This window comes from Amyelois transitella, chromosome 10, assembly GCF_032362555.1.
Source record: "Amyelois transitella isolate CPQ chromosome 10, ilAmyTran1.1, whole genome shotgun sequence".
Taxonomy (NCBI): domain Eukaryota; kingdom Metazoa; phylum Arthropoda; class Insecta; order Lepidoptera; family Pyralidae; genus Amyelois; species Amyelois transitella.
The window spans coordinates 1,647,017-1,666,963 of record NC_083513.1 but is presented as its reverse complement, the minus strand read 5'-3'; the positions used below and the strand labels follow the sequence as shown (position 1 = coordinate 1,666,963).

General features: G+C 36.9%; 5 protein-coding genes across 5 annotated transcripts in view; 3 read left to right on the top strand and 2 right to left on the bottom strand.

Annotated features, from left to right (window-relative positions):
- The window catches only part of LOC106136783 (cadherin-23), a 40,752-nt gene extending 39,555 nt beyond the window's left edge, over nt 1-1,197 (top strand). The window contains exons 33-34 of the mRNA XM_013337428.2: nt 316-421; nt 839-1,197. Coding sequence (XP_013192882.1) covers nt 316-421; nt 839-931 — 199 coding nt within the window. The 3' untranslated portion in view covers nt 932-1,197. The remainder of the gene's footprint in view (nt 1-315; nt 422-838) is intronic.
- A 1,491-nt stretch (nt 1,198-2,688) lies between these two features.
- On the top strand, nt 2,689-12,256 carry LOC106136754 (potassium/sodium hyperpolarization-activated cyclic nucleotide-gated channel 3). The gene is made up of 12 exons (XM_013337396.2): nt 2,689-2,984; nt 3,829-4,059; nt 4,413-4,596; nt 4,883-4,997; nt 5,343-5,468; nt 6,898-6,999; nt 9,010-9,083; nt 9,176-9,293; nt 9,781-9,899; nt 10,245-10,349; nt 10,861-10,988; nt 11,356-12,256. The coding sequence occupies exons 1-12, from the start codon at nt 2,695-2,697 to the stop codon at nt 11,549-11,551; spliced, it is 1,788 nt and encodes a 595-aa protein (XP_013192850.2). The 5' UTR covers nt 2,689-2,694; the 3' UTR covers nt 11,552-12,256.
- A 490-nt stretch (nt 12,257-12,746) lies between these two features.
- Nucleotides 12,747-13,322, bottom strand: LOC106136815 (transmembrane protein 258). The gene is made up of 2 exons (XM_013337470.2): nt 13,174-13,322; nt 12,747-13,092 (listed from the first exon to the last, which is right to left on the bottom strand). Exons 1-2 carry the CDS (start codon nt 13,177-13,179, stop codon nt 12,853-12,855), a joined length of 246 nt encoding a protein of 81 aa, XP_013192924.1. The 5' UTR covers nt 13,180-13,322; the 3' UTR covers nt 12,747-12,852.
- Nucleotides 13,323-13,964: 642 nt separating this feature from the next.
- LOC106136814 (zinc finger protein 236) lies at nt 13,965-18,383 on the top strand. The gene is made up of 3 exons (XM_013337469.2): nt 13,965-15,186; nt 15,816-16,055; nt 16,262-18,383. The coding sequence occupies exons 1-3, from the start codon at nt 14,103-14,105 to the stop codon at nt 18,268-18,270; spliced, it is 3,333 nt and encodes a 1,110-aa protein (XP_013192923.1). The 5' UTR covers nt 13,965-14,102; the 3' UTR covers nt 18,271-18,383.
- On the bottom strand, nt 18,352-19,533 carry LOC106136753 (uncharacterized). Its single transcript, XM_013337395.2, has 2 exons — nt 19,296-19,533; nt 18,352-18,741 (listed from the first exon to the last, which is right to left on the bottom strand). The coding sequence occupies exons 1-2, from the start codon at nt 19,531-19,533 to the stop codon at nt 18,377-18,379; spliced, it is 603 nt and encodes a 200-aa protein (XP_013192849.1). The 3' UTR covers nt 18,352-18,376.
- Nucleotides 19,534-19,947: the final 414 nt, after the last annotated feature.

The following is a 19,947-nucleotide window of genomic DNA, read 5'->3' as shown; positions in this document are numbered from 1 at the left end:
TAATCCGATTCATCGATCTTTTTAAATGGTGGCGGGTTTTTATGTTTTGGAGCTTAAATGGTTTAAGCATTCGTAAAATAGCGGAGTGAAATTGAGAGTGGCCAAAGAAGGTTCCTCCCTACAGTAAGAATATCGCTACCGATTGTTTGAGGTTATTGGAAATTGAGCGAATAACGATTGTAGGCATCGTGCTACAAAATCGTTGTAAAGATATGATTAACACCCAAAACAGCCCGAGTGCCCGAATAACTAAAAAATAAAAATAACAAGAATTGTTAGATGCGAAGAGTGATTTAATTTAATTTATTGTAACAGTGACACATCCGGGGACTCCGACCTGATCGGAGTGGAAGACCTGGAGCAGTTCAGCCAGGAGTTCTCTCCGCCGGGACCCAGCCGCACGGACGAAGGCATCGTACCGGTAAATACGATCATTTTCAGAATTCCATTTAGAATTATTTACAATTAGAATGTGATTCTAAATCCCTTCAATATCATAATCATACTTTATTTCGAGACATTGTTCCCGAGAAATTTCAGAGATTCTGTAACAAAAAAAAAATGGTTTTTGAGAGGAGATTGTTCGGTTGTTTGTTTGTAATATCTTTATTGCATAAAAATTTACACAGTAACAAGAAAATAGTAAGTACCTACATAGTTATAAAAGAAACAAATCACTTGCAATGGCGGACTTATCCCATGAAGGGATCTCTTCTCTCAGTTAACCGGCAAACAATAAAGGAAATAGATAATTCAGTAAAAAGCGGCAAGTCACAGTTGTTAGCAACAATAAATTAATTATCAATTATCATCAACAATTGTCATGTTTTTGTTTCAGTCAAATGCGAGTGTTGCCACCCACAGTAATCAGTTCGGCTTTAACACGAGCCCCTTCAGTCCAGAGTTCTCACAAAGCAACTTCAGGAGGTGATCCAGATGATATCCCTCTATAAATGACAATAACACGAGTCGATAAAAAAATATTTTGTAAGTACGTACTTGAGCTAAGTATAAATATTTGTAAAAATTGTACATTACGTGGTCGATATTAATCTGAAATTATTATTTAAAAAAAAAGGAAAAATATAGCATTTTGTGAACAAACTATCCAAGACTCGTTTTAACTGAAGTTTTAAAGATATGTAAGTATTAAGTATATATGTAAATATTGTTAAATAAATCTAATTTAAGAAATCAGTGTCCAGTGTTTTCTTTCCTTACCTCCCGTATTTCACTCTCTCTCACACACACACCGTTGCCGTGTGTCCGGCACTTTACAATAGGTGATTAAGGGATAGGCTTATAAACTTGGGATTGCTTTTTTAGACGATGAACTAGAAACGTGTCACTATTTGAATCTCAATTCTATCATTAAGCCGAACAGCTGAACTTGGCCTATTACTCTTTTCGAGACTGTAGGCTTTGTCTATCCCGCGAGGAATGTTGGCGTGACTAATGTATATTTTCTTCCCTCACCTTTCGCCTCTCTCTTTCACCTCTGCATGTTCCCGGTTGCACCCTCTACAGCAGTGTTTCGGAGCCCGGGATAATCCTGTGTGAATTGCAAACTACTCAAATGAAAACTTACCCGTTTTTTCATAAAATTTCTACAAATTAGCAAAAGAAAATTGAAGATGGCAAAAAAAAGAAGGATGATATGAAATGACACCTACGGGATTATTAATCAATTTCCTCGACAAAATATATGTGACGCGGCTCCGGCGATGTTGTGTCGGAGGTTATACGAGTATAGATGATTCAATCCGTGAAATCTTAGCTTGCGCGATTTAGACACTTCGCTTGGATTGGATGATAGCATCGCGTGATTGGATGTTGTGACTTCCGGCATATAGAAGTCGCTAATAATTGTAAATGTGCCGTATGGTTACCGGCACCAATAGAAAATATAATAGGACCACTCCATCTCTTTCCCATGGATGTCGTAAAAGGCGACTGAGGGGTAGGCTTATACACTTGGAATTCTTCTTTTAGGCGACAGGCTAGCACTATTTGAATCTCAATTCTATCATTAAACGAAAAAGCTGAATGTGGCCTATGAGTTTTTTAAGACTGTTGGCTCCGTGTACCCCGCAAGGGATATAGACGTGAGTATATGTGGTAAAATGGTAAATAAACTCCTGAAAGCTTGAATACACAAAACTCCTTCTAGCAAAGTCGGTTCAAAAACCAAAGAGGATTTTCTGAAAAGTTTCTTGGCTTTTGCAATATCGATTGCCAACATCTTTCTGTTTTGTCAGAATAATTTGCTGACAATCAGAAACCTATCGTCTCGAAAGAATATTAAGATAAGTAATTATTGAACTACACACCTGTAGGTAATTAAAATGCTGCGTAAGAAACACAAATGTACTTTAGATATAGGTAAGATGTAACTTACAAAATTTATTTATTTTAACAGTGAAATAATTTTCACAATCAGCTCGATATTTTCAAAGATTATCCCTTACAACATACATACATATGGTCACGTCTATATCCATTGCAGGGTAGACAGAGTCAATAGTCTTGAAAAGACTGAATGGCCACGTTCAGCTATTTGGCTTAATGATAGAATTGAGATTCAAATAGTGACAGGTAACCCATCGCCTAAAAAAATTCTAAGTTTGTAAGCCTTATCCTTTATTCGCCTTTTACGACATCCATGGGAAAGAGATGGAGTGGTCCTATTATTTTATGTATTGGTGCCATGAACCACACGGCATATCCCTTACATTACAAACTAACAAATATAGCTACAAACTTGGTATACAGTGCGAATTCCTGTTACTACCATTAGGTTCTGACAGCATGATACCCAAGACGTATTCAAAGCCTGTCCGTTTCCTACTGAAGTCCTTCGAAGCCTCGCCGTCGCACCCGCAGATTTACGACCACTTCCGCAGCTACCCCGCCGTGGTCGCTGAGAGACAAAGGCAGCAGTACGAGAAATACACCTTCGTTATACATCCACTCAGCTGGTTCAGGTCTGTTCTTATTTACATACATACATACATAACTCTCTTCATGCAAGCTCGGCGGTTTCGGGTATTTTTGACCTGACCCTTATTTATTTTTAGGTAATTGTAAGTATATCATCTTCTGCATTTTCCTTCTAACTTATAGTCCCGGTTGCATACTCACCACTCTGGAGATGAGCCCGGGGTATCCATGATTAAGAGATCTATATTTGTATATTGACGTTCGATGAAAATGCTGCAGTGTAGTTTGTTCCGCCGCTTCTTCTACACGTGCTTTGGAAGCGGTAGTAGTTATAATTAGATTTAAGTGATTTGACGTCAATAAGTGATACCTTGTATCCAATTTTGATAATAAATCTATTCTATTCTTTTCTATTCTATTCTATGCCCCTGACAATGGATCCTGGATTGGGTGAGTCAGGTTTTTACACGCAACTCCCATCTGATCACCGCAACCTTTTCAGGTAAACCTAACCCGTATTGGATCGATCATGGTAACACATCCAGTTGCCTGAATGTATCTACAGGTTTACTCACGATGTTTTCCCTTACCGTAAGAGCAGCGATAAGTCACTTAACCACAGAGAAGACTATTATAATTAGAACACACAACTAAATCTCTTAAAAGATTGTCGAATCACTCAAAGAATCATGCCAAAAAACTTCCACATATTTACTGCAGTTTAATATAAAGACTATCTAAGCTAGTTCTAGTTATTGGAAAAGACCAATCATAATGATTAAGACTGAACTATTTATATCCTCATAAAATATGTGCTAACTACTCAAACTCATTTGGACGGGGCTGATATAAATGTGACCAGATTCCTAATTTATCTTCTTCCTGCAGTTTCACTTGGAACAGTTTTATGATTTTGATCAACTTGTCTCACATCTTCGCGTCACATTTCCGCCTGGCCATCAACGTTCCCCCGGTGCCAGTGAAGTTCGAAGTCGTCGTCACTGACTACATCATCTTGGCACTTGACGTGTTCTGTTTGATAAGCGTCATGATAAAGTTCAACACTGGCTACGTGGGGTACGAGAGAAGCATCATTCTGAACAGAAGACGCATTATAAGGTTAGTCTACTATTGTAGGTAATGTTCAAATAGATAATGATGCACATTTACATTGAAAATTAAGAAATGGATATGTAAAAATAGATTCAATTATAACTTAAAAGCTACCAGAATATGATTGAGTTAGGTACACAAGGAAGTCTAAACATCTTTTGTACAACGGGACTCGAAAAGTTTGACATGCTTCCGATCGCTATGAAGCTGGACTCCCATTATGGTTAAGGAATTTTAAACAGTTAAATTTTCTTTAGGTACTGAAATAATGTTTACAAATACAAAATTCTATCATAGACGACTTCTTAAATCATCAGTCATCATACGTAACGTCTTAAAAGTGTAACGTTTATTTCCAGGCATTACCTCCGCAGCTGGTTCATTTTGGACTTATTGTCGAGTCTGCCCATAGCCTTCTGCCTGCTCAAGTTCTTGCCTACGGAGTACCATGATCGCCACTTTATGCTGGCAGCTCACATCTTCGCTATGTTAAAGCTTGCTCGAATATGCACTATCTTGCGTGATTTGAAGAGGTTCACAAAGGTGTTTTTTTACTAGTTACCAAAACATGCCAGTGCACACAACTAAGTGTTTTACAAAACACTTAGTTAATACCTAGGCCTTCTAGTCCCTTTGTCTCTCATTTAGGTGAGAGACAAAGGAACTAATTAATGTTCAATCAATTTAATCTGACTAGGCAATGTTAAATCATGCCGCTTTCTAGGTGGTGACAAATTAAGCACATGTTACGATCCACTTGTTACGATCCCCGCATATTTGTTTTGCTTTGTCCAATTTGAAAACTGTGTAAAGTCACAACAATTTCCAGCTTTTCGTCAGCTCGTACATCTGGCAGGGCGTGGTCCGGCAGGCGGCCATGTTTATGGTGATCACGCACGTGTGCTGCTGCTACCTCTACGTCTGTCCCGTTCTCCACCTTTACCGTAAGTTCTTATTTCTAATAGAATGTCACCGCTTGTTCGTTTTCTACAGACTTTATTTAGATAGGTAGGTACATTCTTAATATAAGCTTCAAAATTTTTAAAGCTCCAACACCTAATGACAGCTTGTTATGATTAACTAATAGACCGTGCAATGTTGGCTGAAAGTTTCAAAGCTTCAATATGTAGAACTTCTAATAGTAGCTTCTTCTTAGTACGAGTAACATTTTAAACTTTTCCTTCCTTTAAGACGTCTTTATACTTTCTCCGATATATCGAATTCTATAAATGTTTCTGTTACTGTCTGTTTATTTATTTATTTATTTATTCTCCTTAATTAACTTTTAGGAAACGGCTACCCAGAGAGAGGATACACGCATTTTCTGAACATATCCGACGGGAGAAATCTGACTTTAGTGCCGATAATAAAGCGCTACAGAGCTGGCATTTATGTATGTCTCTCCTCATTTTTTGGTAAGTGTTAATTATTATGGTAAGTAATAAAAGTCTTATTTTTATAAAAGATACATTTAGTTATTTTAATGCTCTATTACTGTAAAGTTTGTTTAAAGACATTGCGAGAAAAAGTCCACCTAAACATACCTACATGTCTACATATAGTATATAGAAATTAACTTTCTCATGTACCTACAATATTAAGGGTATCATTTAAGCTATCACCAATTTAATTAGTTTTGTGTTTCTTAAATAATAGGGTTTGTCCTCAACATAGTAGATCTGTCACCAAAATGTAGTCACCAAACAATGCAAAATCAGTTCCACAATAAATCACCTAAAATCCTGAGATATAAGGTCTAGTACCAAATAAATGTTTTTGTATGTATTATAATAGGTGTGTCCTAATAAGTATTTAAGCAAACTAATTTAAAGAGATCACCAATAAATCATATTATGTTACTAGAAAATTGCATTAAGTTCAAATAAAAAATTAGGGTTGTCATCATCGTTTCAACCAAAAGATTCTGCTACTTAACTAGACTCCCAAGGTTCTAAATTTCCACTGGTAGTATAAATTATATTTAAATAAAATTTTTAGCAGAGTAGTAAATAAAACAATTAAAGTTAAAATAATCAATATTTATTGTTGAAAATAATTACCACTGAACAATCAGCGCTGGTTTAAAATAGCTGGCTTATGGCTAGCAGAATAGTAGATAAAACACTTAATTAAAGTTAAAATAATCAATATTTATTCTTAAAAATAATAACCACAGAACAATCAGCGCTGGTTTAAAATAGCTGGCTTATGGCTAGCAGAATAGTAGATAAAACACTTATAATTAAAGTTAAAATAATCAATAGTTAACTACTACCCATCGTTGATGCCGGATTGGTCAATTTTTAAAGCGCGCCAATTTGTCTCCGCCCCTTTGATCATTTTTTCATTAAAATTATAAATTGATGTATTAAATTGGTAACGAATACTATTAATTTAATATCTGAATGAAATAAAATGTTACTACTGTATTGGTGACAAAATATCAAATAAAAAGGAGTCGCAGTCAGGGATCGATAATCGATTTATTTGGTGACAGATCTACCATTCTGAGCACAGAGCTATTATTTAAGTAACAAAACTATTATTATAAGAACGAAGTTTATATTCATGTAATTCAATATAATTTTATTGGTTGTCGATCTCTTATTTTACACATATATTAACATTAATTTGATAATTCATACCTGGGAACAATTTTTGTTTATCTGAGAACGAAAATATTTCGTGGCGATAGATCTATTTATTAGGTGATACAACTTGATGACAAATATAAATTTTGGTGATAGAAAATATAGTTCCCCAATATTAAGTAGGTAGTATACTTAGTACTTATAAATGTTAGAATGGAATTTGATCAATTTACAAATTTGATTCTTTTATGAGGTGCAAGCTACCACACCATGTTCCCCCTGGAGTGGCCGGATGAAATCGCTGTGGTATCCAGCATCATTGTCTTCACTACACTCTTCATGATATACAACTTAGGTATTTTTATTTACAATTTCTCCGATAAGAAGGTAGTACTTAATAATCTTATATGTAAAATTCTCGTATCACATTGTTCGTTCCCGTACTCCTCCGAAATGGCTTGACGGATTCTCATGAAATTTTGTGAGCATATTGAGTAGGTGTGAGATATCGGCCGAAATCAATTTTTATACCCACAAATGCAAAACAACGTTTGCCGGGACAGCTAGTAATAGTATAGAAAAGTTAATTCTTAGATGACTTGGTCATGTCGAGAGGATTAATGAAAGCAAGTTGACAAAGCAAATATACAGGGAGTGTGAATGGGACTGTTGAAATGGGAAGGCCTAGGCGAAGGTACCTTGATCAAATCGAAGACGTTCTACCAAAAGGCTAGGTCAGTAGTACCCGAAACCGCCGAGCTTGCATGAAGAGAGTTATAATTGTGGATGAAGCGAAAGAAGTAGATATGCAGGGATCTTGGCAAGTGGAAAGATGAGGTCTCTGCCTACCCCTCTGGAAAAGAGGCGTGATTAATGAATGTGTATGTACTACCTCCTTTTACCTAGCCTACCTGACTGGAATCAGTTTTATTTGGAAGGACAGAAAAAGAGCCTGTGACAACTACATTTGGATACTTTCCGAGAAGATTTCTAAAATAGATTGATATCAGACAGGCAACTTTAAAGATTAAAGAGATGTGAAGTGAAGTGAAGTGTGAGTGTCAAGCGAATAAGAAACTAACATACTGAGCCGACCCCTCAAAAAAACGTGTGAATAGGTAGCGAGGAAGAAGGTGCAATTGGTCTTATTCTCTCTCAAAACTGTTCTTATACGCCAATCTCCTGTTTGGTTTCCTTCCACCCAAAGGTTGACTGGAAGGCGATTATCACACGGCACCGCGCACCGCCGCGGAGGGCGGTGGCGGTAACGCGGATTTCGCAGCGGTGCACCGCGCGGTAAGGCGGTTTACGCGCCTGTACGCGCGGATGGATTTAACGCGGTTTTGACCAGTTTGATTGCAGACGCTGGCAAGAATGGACGCTGAAGTGGTGGCAGCAATCTGGCTTTTATGGCGCAGAAAGAAAAAAATAAGAAGATACTGGGTTCATCCATTTTTACGAAGCAGAACTCTAAATGGGTCATTCATGTTATTCTATAAAAGTTTGAGAAAATACGAAGATAAATTTTTTAATTATACGCGAATGTCCACTTCTTCATTTGATTATTTGTTAGCAAAAATAAGGAAAGCAATTTCTGGAGTAAATACAAACATGCGTCCTTGTATTTCGCCGGAAGAAAAGCTTCTTGTTCAGTTTTAGGAGTCTATCACTATATTGTGTGCTTTTCATGTCCCAGATAGCAGAGCGACTTTGAATCTCTGAAATAAACTTTTCGACATCGAAATCCATTTTTAAATTGCGACACGTCTTGCTTCAACGATGTTCCGCGCGGTTATGCGGTGCCACGTGTGTGAGGTGCCGCCCCTCCGCGCTGCCGTCCGCGCGGAGAGGCGGTGGCGGCGAGAGCACCGCTCGACCGCGCGGTCGGGCGGTGAACATGTGTTTAGTATCAACGGATTTAGTAGAGGCTTATGCGACATGAGATCCGCTTCACCGCCTGCCGCGGCGGTGCGCGGTGCCGTGTGATAATCGCCGAAGAGATTGCATTAGTGTTAAGTCCGCCTTTGTGCCATCTCTATCTGTTTGGTGCTGTTTTGTATGTTTTAGGTACTCGTACCTATGGTGCAATAAAAAGCCTCATCTATCTATTTTATTGGCGTACTGGATGGCACCGATTGTTAAAACCATGTCAAACCTATGGGTTCTATAGTGTCTTACCCTACGCATTATTCCTCTGGGCAAGTTCTCTAAATTGCATAATTAGATGCTGATGCAAAGTGCCCGTAATTCTCAACCTCGTGATATCACGAACGGAATCGCTTACCAGCCTTTGAATTAGAACTTAACATTTGCTTTCAAAGAAATTTCAAGTCAGTATAAACAGCATGAAATAATATGATTCCAGTTTTCCTGATGAAGGTATATTTCACGTATTTCGACTCGACCATGCGATACTACGAGCTCATGAACGAAGTTGAGGTGCGTATTGTTACATATTACTTACGCGTAGAAAAAGAATCAGACTTTACCAATAATATGAAAAACTCAATCATGAAATATTTGAATTTAAGGCGTACATGCGACAAAAACAGTTTCCCAGCCCGTTGAAGAAGCGCGTAATCGACTTCTACAACTATACGTTCCACGAGGTGTACTTTCGAGAGGACAACGCCCTTCACTACTTATCTGGTATATTATTCATTTTTAATAAAGCTCTTTTCTTTTCGACTGCTCTCTTTATTATAAAGTAGGTTTAAATAAATTTTATCGTAGGTATTCTATTTGGAATGCTATAACCGAAAAGTTAAAATTGCCTAAAAGACTTTTAAGTCTCCGCGGCCCTTTTCTTCATAGCTATTCGTAATTCGTATTGGGCGATAATTACACTTATTTGCAATAGCACTTCCAAAATCACAATTAACGGTCCTTTGAGTCTATTGGCTATGTCAACTTAACGTAATAAATGCATTTAATCTATTGGAAGTGTTCTTTGAGTTCTAATTTCACTCTCATGCATGCATGACCTGACATTGTGGTCTGTATTGCCGAAAAAAGAAGTACCTATGCAGGAATCGTGGATAGTAGATGTAGTCTCTGCCTTATCCTCTGGGAAAGCGGCGTGATTTTATATATGTATGTATGTTAAAATCGCACAAATTATCTTACACATTTTCAGAACAACTCCGCAACGAGATTACCCTTCAAACTTGTCACAAATTGGTAAATAAGGTGTCCCTCTTCAACGGGCTACCTGCCGCTGTGGTAGGGGAAATCCTGGGCCGTCTGCATCCAGAGGTTTGAGCTATCATTAAATTCTTAGCAAACGTTATCATGAAAGGGACGAACAGGGAGGACTTTCGAAGGCTGTTAGAAACTTAAAAACTACGTAGTTTGATTGGTATCACCCCACAAACATTAAAACATGACTTTATTATTTAATAGCTGTGCCCGCGACTTCGTCCGCGTGGAATAATTATTTTAAGCATCATTGAAGGTGGAGGAAGGGTGAATAATTTTCCCCGTTTTTTTCACATATTCCATTATTTCTTTGCTAGTAGTTGCAGCGAGGTGTTATAGACTTAAAACCAAAGTCGAACCAATACTGTCTACACAAAATCTGCACTTATTGTTCTCTTTTAGGTATACCTGCCCAATGATCTAGTGGTACGTGCCCCGGACGTCGGCAGCTGTATGTACTTCATAGCAAACGGTTGTGTCGCTGTATACTCGTTGAAAGGCGTTGAGGTATGTTTATTTTCAGGTCATCTTCATAATTATCAGCCGTAGGACATCCACTGCTGAAATAGGCCTCCCCCAATGATTTCTACCTCGCTTTCATCACTACATCGAATACGTTATGTACCAGCGGTGAGGTCGTCACATCCCGACGCCAGTCACTTCCCGACGATATTATTTATTCGTTGTACTTTTGGTAAGACGAACGTAACATGATCAACGTGCTGGCGAAAGGACATATCAAGATCACACGATGAGAGTTATGAATGTGGATGAAGCGAAAGAAGTATGCAGGGATGGCAGCAAGTGAAAAGATGTAGTTAGTCTCAGTTTTCGCCTCCGGCTTTCGGACTTCGAAATCAGATATTTGAGTATATTTGAAGGATAATATAAAAATTCAACCAAATAACAATAGTGTCTAAAAGCACGGCTTCCTATGATATTGGGTGTTTGTTTGTTCAGTTTACTTTTTTAATCATGGAGTAAATTACGAGACTCCAATATTACTTTGCCTACCCAGGTATGCCACCTGGAAGACGGCGCTCACTTCGGCGAGGTGGCTCTGATCATGAAAGACCGGAAACGAGTAGCCTCCGTGGTCGCAGTAGAGATTACACAGGTGTATCGCCTCGACGAAGCTGATTTCCGGTTAGTCTCTCTCTTTTCACAAACGCAAAAAGAGACTTGGAGGTGTCATATGAGCGAACATTTTTATTGTGAAGTTTACTTAAAATATGTCCGCAGTCTGCGCTGATGTCATCGTTATCGATAATGGAGCGCTCTTTGCCTTCCCTACTTGATATTCGCGTCTTAAATAACACTGTGCTGAAGGCTGCCTCCGTTGCACGGAACGACGAGCGAGGAAATAAATATTAATAGGATTGCATAAAGTCTTTTGTCCTTTATCTTTTTGCAATCCAATTGGTCAATATTTCCTCCCTTCTCCGCTCCGCCCTCATGGACAACCAGCCTAAGTCAACTTTATGCCGTGTACGTAACCTTGCCTATTTTCCAGGCATTTCGTGATGTCCTCCCCAGTTCTCTACGAGCGTGTGGAGTCCCTCGCCTCGAAGCGGATGCACGAGACAGTCCTGCTGGATGAGCAGTACCGGGAGAAGGAAAAGAGGAAACAAAGCACGGAGAGCCAGGAGGGCATGGAGGTCCGAGTAGCAAGACCTAGTGATGGGGACAAAACTGGACCATTCAATTAAATAGGTACCTACCTACTTCATCATCATGTGAATTGCTTGGCACCCTGGATTCACTACTTAACCTTAATTATTTAAATCTGTTTATTTTTAAAATTTTGAATGAATGTTTTTAATTTGAATTGAATGAAATAGTACCTATGTTCCAAAATTAATCAATTCGTGAAGAGTTTAGTTACATATTATAGCTTTCTAGATTCACTGTTTTATTTGAGGATCGCCTAATAAGTTTTCTGTTACTGTTTATTTTTCTGCTTCCTTATTTAGAGGTTACTCATATTATTTGTAGACTATTACAATTCATGCATGACATATCAAAATGAAAGTTTAGTTAATATCTATAACTGATATCATTAGGTATAAAATGTTTATGTTAAACTTGTTATTGTACTGACATTTTGTTTACTCTTGATTAACAACTCAAGCCAGGTAGTAGCACACATTTCATGTTCTAATAAATAAAAACTTTTTTTACATAAAATAATTAAGTTAATAAAGTATCTATTAGCCTATAGAAAAATATATGATTTTAAACTTAGGTGTTGCATTATAGATACTACCTATTTATAATTTTAATTAAACGCGCACGTAACGCACCTGAAAACTGCGTGCGTTACTTTACTTTGCGTTCAATACCTGTTTTTTTTAAATAGTATACAAAAATATTTCCTAAGTATAAACTCTAGTTATAATAAATAAAACCAAAAATTCTTGTTTCATTTCTATACCTGAGTGACTGAGCTATGCTCGGTCCTTACAAACCCCTTTCTTTTGCTTGGGGAATCTTAAGTTATCATCCCTACCTTTTGCCCGCATCTGCATCCGCGTGAATATTAACCTTATGACATTTCTATACTCTCCACACTGTTAGGCTGTGAAGAGGTAAACTTACTTCACTGAAAAGGTACTATGTAAGATATTTAATTATTTAATAATAACATATAGGTAATAGGTATTTTAATGATCATATAATAACTAAGGATTCAATTTTACATGTTTGAAATTGATTATAAGTATAGGTATATTACCTAAATCTATAATCAACAGTAAAATACTACATTGACCAACCCAAATCCCATTCTCTTCAGTTTTACCTCTATAACCGTGCCAGAGTTTCATGCAGGGTAGCTTGTTACACAATTGCCTGTATCTAGTAGGTTTTAAAAATCTTTTGTATAGGAAAATTAAATGAAATAGGTTATTTTGTAATAAAACTTTATTTCTTAAATATAAACACTCATTCATACAAAATCTTCCCAAGGAATGCTCGCCGTTGATAACTAACTTAAAAATTAATTTGTTTATCAAACATATATGCCTACCCAAAGCAGAAGAAACAGGATACCAAATCCAGAAAACAATGCAGCGACCAGCGATAAGAGCAGTTCTTTGAACAGATCTCTAGACATTTTGGTACTAGTGACTTCATAAACGAAAAACCAGGCCGTGAAGAAGATGCCGCTTCCGAGTAGGAGTAGAGTTAGGTGTGGAAATATCGCCGGGTTGATGGGCGAAGCATAACGGACCATGGATTCTATTTCCAGCTGAAATAAACAAATACTATAAGTACTACGTCCTAGAACAAAATTCTACTTTCGTGAAAAAGTTATAGTTAACAATCTTACACTCATTTTTATATATTTTATCCAAATTCAACAAAATACTGCACCAGCAAAACACCGACTCAATTTGACATTGACAGCGTAGGGAGACGTGTGGAAATGAGAAAAATCGACCAATAGCGTTGCGACAGCCAATCCCAATGATTTGTTCCTTTTGGTGCCTTCTCTTCGCAACTTCTCTTGCATTTATAGTACCTCGTCAGCGTTAAAAAAACATTAATATATCACTGTCAAGCATGACTGTGGTGACAGTTGACAACGACTGGTGTTCTAGCGGGTGTCCAGCTACATAATTTTTGCCTGAAATGTGACAGAATTATGTTTGTTTGGTGTTTTTTCTGAGACAATACTTTATTTAACTTATAAACAATAAATTACAAATTAAAAAAATATTGATTGCTTTACTGTGAAGTATGACTTATGAGACATAAATAATTAACTTGAGAATAATACTAAACTAAATTATAAACTAAAAAATATGTTTTATTATTGTACTGACCCAAGACTTTTCTGTAGTTGAATTAGTAAACTTTAGTTAATTAACAAATGCAAAGTCTAAAGCTTAGTTACAACCAAAACGCAATATGAAACAAAATACACAGTAAAAAGGTGATAAACTTAAATTAATATTTTCTTAGTAAGTTCAGAAAATATCGTATCAATTTATTTATTTCAAAAAGTCAACGATTTATAAATAAGTTTGCATCATACTTTATTTAATTGCTAGGTAATCTAATTGTTACGGTATATATTTTTAAGGAGTTGGTAATATTACTGTCACTTCACTAGCTATAAATAAAGGGTTGTGTGTTTACAGCTGATTTTTATAAATTGAAATAGACTCTTATTCAAATTTTCATCATAAAATGAAATAAACTAGTGAATAATATTATCTCTTTAAGCTTTCACATTACCGGACTTCATCAACCAAGATGAATAAAATCAACAATGAGGCAAAACCACTGGTGCCCAATGAGAAGGTCATGTCTTACGAGGAGAAGTCCGTGGGCTCCACGGCTTTCTTCCAGTGCGAGGCTTGTCCATACATGGCGCTGGCTGAGGACGACATAAAGTTCCACTTGTTCACTGAACACCCAGACTTGGCTAAAAGTAATGGTCTAGCGGACAACATTCAAATTCCTTGTCCAGGTTGCACCAGTGTATTTGAAGCTGAAGAAACTCTGAGAACGCATCTGAGGAGCCACCACAAAATGGGTGTAAAAGATGTGAAGAAAATGGTCAAGAGTTTAGTCCAAATAGCTTTGAAAAATGCTAAACTAAAAAAGAAGGAAACTAAAACTGAATCTCCACCTAAAGCCCCATTAAAATCAGACATGTCGGATGTTAAAATGCCTCAAGTTATCGAAATTATTCCAGACATTGTGAATGCTAATAGTGATCTACCTAAAGGTGTGGCTTTTATATCAGTTGATGAACTCAACAAGATGAGTACCCCTAACTTTGAGAAGGTAGATCCTAAGGAAATTATTCAGGAGGCAAGCATCAACATTGTCTATACCAACGAAGTTTCCACTCAGTATGTTAAGTTAACAGATAGTTCAAGTACTCAGTGTAATGTGATACAAGTATCCAATGTCACTCCAGACTTGATATCATCCATTCAACCTCATGTCACATCAGATAGCGGTAAACTTGTTGCTCCTTCTAAAGACAGCTTGGAAGCAACTCAACCAACTGAAAATAAAGATACATCTGAGAAAGTTGATAGTTTAAAAGATAAGGGGACTTTGTGCTCAGTGGCTGGATGCCACATTCGTTTAAAAACTGATGCAAAACTCGCATATCACAGAAAATGTCACCAAAATGGAAAATTGGTGTGTCCAGAGTGTGGCAAAGTCTTACTGGCTGCGGAGGCTTTGCACACCCATCTGTGGAAGGTGCATGAAGTGGACATGGAACTACCCACTTGTGAGATCTGTGGCTACAAGACATACAAAAAATATAGGCTTCTCAACATCCACATGAAATCTCACAAGAATGTTCATGCTCATATCTGTAAGTTTACAACTTTTTTAAAGTATCAAATCACTCTTCTTCCTCCTGGCTTTAGTCCTGACCATGAATCCTAGATTGGGTGAGTCAGTTTTTACATGAAGTAACTACCATCTAACAGCAGATAAAACTAACCCATATTTGATTGATCATGGTTACACATCCAGTTGGCTGAATGTGCAGGTTTCCTCACAATGTTTTCCCTCACCTTAAAAGAGCATTGGTTAGTATTCAAACTAATGTACATAACTTCGAAAATAGTCATTAGTACATGACGTTGGTGAGACTTGAACATGTGCCACCCTACCAATTTGACCACAGATGCTCTTTAGAGTTTCAAATCACTACTCAGTGTTATGATTATCCTGTTTTTACTTTAAAGTAACAATATCTTTTTCTTTTGTATATCAAGTTCATCACTATCACTTTACTACATATTTTCTTTCTGTATGTTATGTATGCGCTTATCTCGGATAGTTCTGGACAGATTTTGATCCCGTTCGTATGTTTGAAAGAAAAGAAAGTTTATATTTATAAATTCTACTTTTGCGCAAGCAGTCTCTAGTATTTAATATTTATTGCATTATTTACTAAAAGCATTTACTTAGACTCACTTTACTCATCAATTTCAGGTCCCATATGTTCAAAGGCATTTAAGAATATGAACCAACTATCTAAACACAAGTTGTATCACAAGAAGGAAACAAATCCGGTCCACTGTCCCATTTGCCAGCTGGCTTTCAACAGCGAGAAGAGGGTGCAGGCCCACGTAGCCACGGTACACGAGAAAGTGAAGCCGTTCAAATGCCCGGAATGTAACTATGCCACAGCTAGAAATCATGAATTAATACGCCATTCGCGACTACATACAGGTTATCTATTTTTTATAAAAACATTTTATTGTTTAATACTTTTTTTAGCCTTTGTTAGACTAAACCTAACCAAAGACTAGTGTATGTGCAAAATTTAATCAAAATACTGTGCCCTATTGTAGCTATAAGTAGGTTTCAATAAATAAGATCCATAATTCCACACTATACAAACTGATTTGATGACATACTACATCTAAAACTTTCAGGTGACAAACCATATTTATGCGATCAATGCCCTTACAAGTCAGCTGATCACAACGCGCTGCGGCGCCACAAAAAGATGCACACAAACGAAGGCATGTACCAATGCAAGTTCTGCCCGTACTCGTGCATACAGTCCACCGTCTTCACGTCCCACATGATCTCCAAACATCCCAACATATCCGGGGATATTCACCGCTGTCCGTACTGCCAGTTCAAAAGCGTCAACAAAGATAAGTATGTCCTACACTTAACTACACACACAGATAAAGAAGGTATACAACTGTTAATAGAAATGACTCGCAAAGCTAACAAGCCTAGCTGGAACATCCCAAGTGAAACAGTAGAGAAATCAGCAAACGAAAGTGATTCTCAAGATAAAAACAAAGGGGACAGCCCCAAAACCGTAAACACAATACCTATAGAAGTCTACGACTGTGATAGTCTCTCTGAAAGTATGCCACAAGATTACTCGAAAAGCTATTGTGCTCCTTCAACAAGTGGTAGTGAAACAGCTAATTATAATACTCAAGCAATGGTTACAGATTTAAGCAAAGATGAGAATAATTCTGACTGTGGTATATCTGAAACTTCAGATAACACAATTATGAATAGGCATCAGTTTTCACAGATTCCATTGTCTATGAGCTTTGAACCAAATTTGCATGAGTATTTAAGTACGACTGTGGCAGAGCAAACATTATTACAGAACAGTAGTGTGAATTCTATACCAAATAGTGAGTCTTCCATAGCAAGCAGTATAAATAATAGCATAATGAGCAATTTCCCAATAAGGTTACCTCATGTACCACAAATATCTGTGTGCAACAGTAGCACCATGCTCACATCAGTTGATAAAATATCACTTCCCATGATCAAAGTTACCGGTCCGATCATAAAACCAACTCAAATACTGCCGGTACCATCGTCAAGCAACTCGCCAGTCAATATATCTAACGAACAAGATGGTGTACCAAGAAAAAAGCCCAAAATATCAGTAAAAAGCAATCTTATATTAAAAGGGCCTGACGAAGAAAACATGTTTCATTCACAACAGAAAATGGCTTTCAAAAGATTGGAGGATAACGAGAGATTCGGACTCGGTAACCCTGTGACTTTTAACAATCTGATTGCGACACAGTTCATGCAGTTACAACCAGAACCGGAACTAAGCGAGTCTCCTAGTAATATCATGACATACCCTCAAGAAACCATGATGAGTGACACTGCCCCTACGGAAGAAGCAAACGGCATGAATAATGAATCCCAAATGTTCACTTTTAATCAACAGAGAAATGTCAATTCAATAACGTTACTTCCGCCGCCACAAAAAATTCAGAACAACGATCCGAGTTACATAAAACTTGAAACTACTATAAAGCAGAATACGCAGTCGCCTAGCCTAGAAAGAATGTGCAACGCAAACATACAAGCTATGAGCAGAGAATACAAAGCTTCACCACCCTTAGAAGATATACATAAAAACATTAAAAACGAGGTTAAATCCGACTCGTTTTATAACTTAGCAATGAACAACAATGCGGCAAACACACCTATTTTAGACCAGTATTTAATAGATAATATTATCGGGGAACAATACTCAGGACATTTAGACCTCTCTGCGGTAGGTTTACCTGAAGTCTCAGTAGACGACCAACAAAATGATGTCATCGAAATAGACGATAATTCTGACGACAACAAACTACTGCCTCGATTTGACATGAATCTTCTCCCTCTAGAATCATTATATCTTATGCACAATGATTTTCATTTCTTAGAAAATGATATTCCATCGAATAATATACAAGATGTACCAGTTAATGAAATGAATAGAATTGTGACTGAAGTTCCTATTGTGAATCAAAAAGAAAACATAGAATCTGGCTCTCATGATAATAGCAGTAATGATTTCCCGAATTTCATTCAAGGAAAGAAAGATCCTATGATGAATACATCTGTACGAGTGCGTACTAATAAGATTAATGTAAAAAATATAGAATTAATGAAGAATTAATTTATGTTTATTATAAAGGATAAGAAAAAGACTGTTAATTATCAATTAAATTTATTGTTCATACACTTTAGCCTTGTTTTTCTAATGGAATGATTACAATTTCAAATCAATTTTTAGAGATCTTTTGATAAAAAACAATAAAATCTTGGCTATTTCGCACTTCTTGCCATTTGTATAGCTGCCAGTCATTGCTTACGTCTCCAAAAGGCTTCGGATCTGTATGAACGCCTTTCCCATATCCAGGACCAATAATAATCATCACATTTCCAGAGTAATGCTTAATATACTCTTCAAATGCAGGTCTGTTGTTAAAATAGCAAAATAATAGTGCCGTCTCTATCCCACTTTGCAGTAAATTGATGACGTCCTCATTTATTTCTTCAGGAGTGAGCAGGAGGGGTATAAATGTGGGCGGGGCGTATTTACAGTGCCACCAGGCGCTGTCTACTTCTACTCCTGTTACTGGCAGTCCTAGAAAATTAAAATATATTTCAATCATACAATTTTTTTAAATTTGACTGCGAACGTGTACACTCAGGGAAGCCGAAATTTATACCTACGTAAATTAAGAGTTACTAGGTTAAAGCCTTGAAGAAAGTGGGCACATAAATGATACATATCAAATGATATTTTGAGTAGACGACATAAAAAAGTACTTTTTTGTTAATAATCCGGCGCATAAATTAAATCTTTCTGTAGATTATGTAGGTGGCAATCAAATGTCAGAAGTGTTACCAACTCGTAAAATTTAAAATTTCCTAAAGCTTCCATCACGCAAAAAAGATAAGTTGTTCATATCAGTTGGTCCACAAGGTAAACGTGATAAAAATTGTAAAATCTTTTCCCAACACCTTAGTAAGCGGTCAAGCGGGCATTGAAACCAACACAAATGGCCAGAGGGACTATTCAAAAACAAGGATCATCTTATTAATATCTCTCTCAGTTCACCGATAAGATAGAAGATACACCAATCAAATTTCGTGAATAGCCAGAATACAGGAATGGCCTATGAAAAGTTTGTTTACCTGTAAACTTATTGATGATCCACTCCAACAGTCCACAACCGCATCCGATACTCAGAATCTGACTACAGTGTAACTCCAACAAACACTGGTTAATAAACTTCAGGTTTTCTTCAGTGGGAAACACCCATAACACCTTGTTCCTATCCGGATGGTCATGGTAGCTGTCAACGATCTCTTTCCAATTACCATCTTTGTATAAATCCACTATGCTGTTCACTAAATTGTCTTGTACATCCATTTTTTTTTATTTGAAATGCATAGTTTCGAATTTGTTTTTTAAATTAGAACACCGGCTAAAAATTTATTCTTTATTTAACAAAAAAAAAACTTAATATTTTGAAATAAGTTAATTCAAAAGTTATTTGCGACTCTTTTCGTTACCTTTGTACGTCGCGCTATCAACTGTAATAAGTACTAAATATATTTCAGTCGCAAGTAATCTAGAAAAAATCCGGATGGACGTATTGGCCAACATTGACAGTGAACAGTTCCCGAGATTTGATCTTCAACGATTTATCTGTTGTACAGGGCCGCATTGAGAATTATTTATTTTGCGTAGATTTTTTTTGGCCTGTTACCAAGAGCAGGTAAGGTATGAATTATGCCAAAGTTCGGCACCGAACCCACATTTTAATTGTTTTTGGTTTGAACC

Excerpts from the sequence above, each read along its gene's own strand:
- LOC106136754 (XM_013337396.2), top strand. The coding sequence starts at position 2,695 with ATGTATTGGTGCCATGAACCACACGGCATATCCCTTACATTACAAACT. Across the intron at positions 4,998-5,342 it reads TCCCGTTCTCCACCTTTACC|GAAACGGCTACCCAGAGAGA; the intron begins GTAAGTTCTTAT and ends ATTAACTTTTAG. Across the intron at positions 9,084-9,175 it reads AGCTCATGAACGAAGTTGAG|GCGTACATGCGACAAAAACA; the intron begins GTGCGTATTGTT and ends TTTGAATTTAAG.
- LOC106136814 (XM_013337469.2), top strand. The coding sequence starts at position 14,103 with ATGAATAAAATCAACAATGAGGCAAAACCACTGGTGCCCAATGAGAAG. Across the intron at positions 15,187-15,815 it reads GAATGTTCATGCTCATATCT|GTCCCATATGTTCAAAGGCA; the intron begins GTAAGTTTACAA and ends CATCAATTTCAG. Across the intron at positions 16,056-16,261 it reads CCATTCGCGACTACATACAG|GTGACAAACCATATTTATGC; the intron begins GTTATCTATTTT and ends TAAAACTTTCAG.
- LOC106136753 (XM_013337395.2), bottom strand. The coding sequence starts at position 19,533 with ATGGATGTACAAGACAATTTAGTGAACAGCATAGTGGATTTATACAAA. Across the intron at positions 18,742-19,295 it reads GATCATCAATAAGTTTACAG|GACTGCCAGTAACAGGAGTA; the intron begins GTAAACAAACTT and ends TTAATTTTCTAG.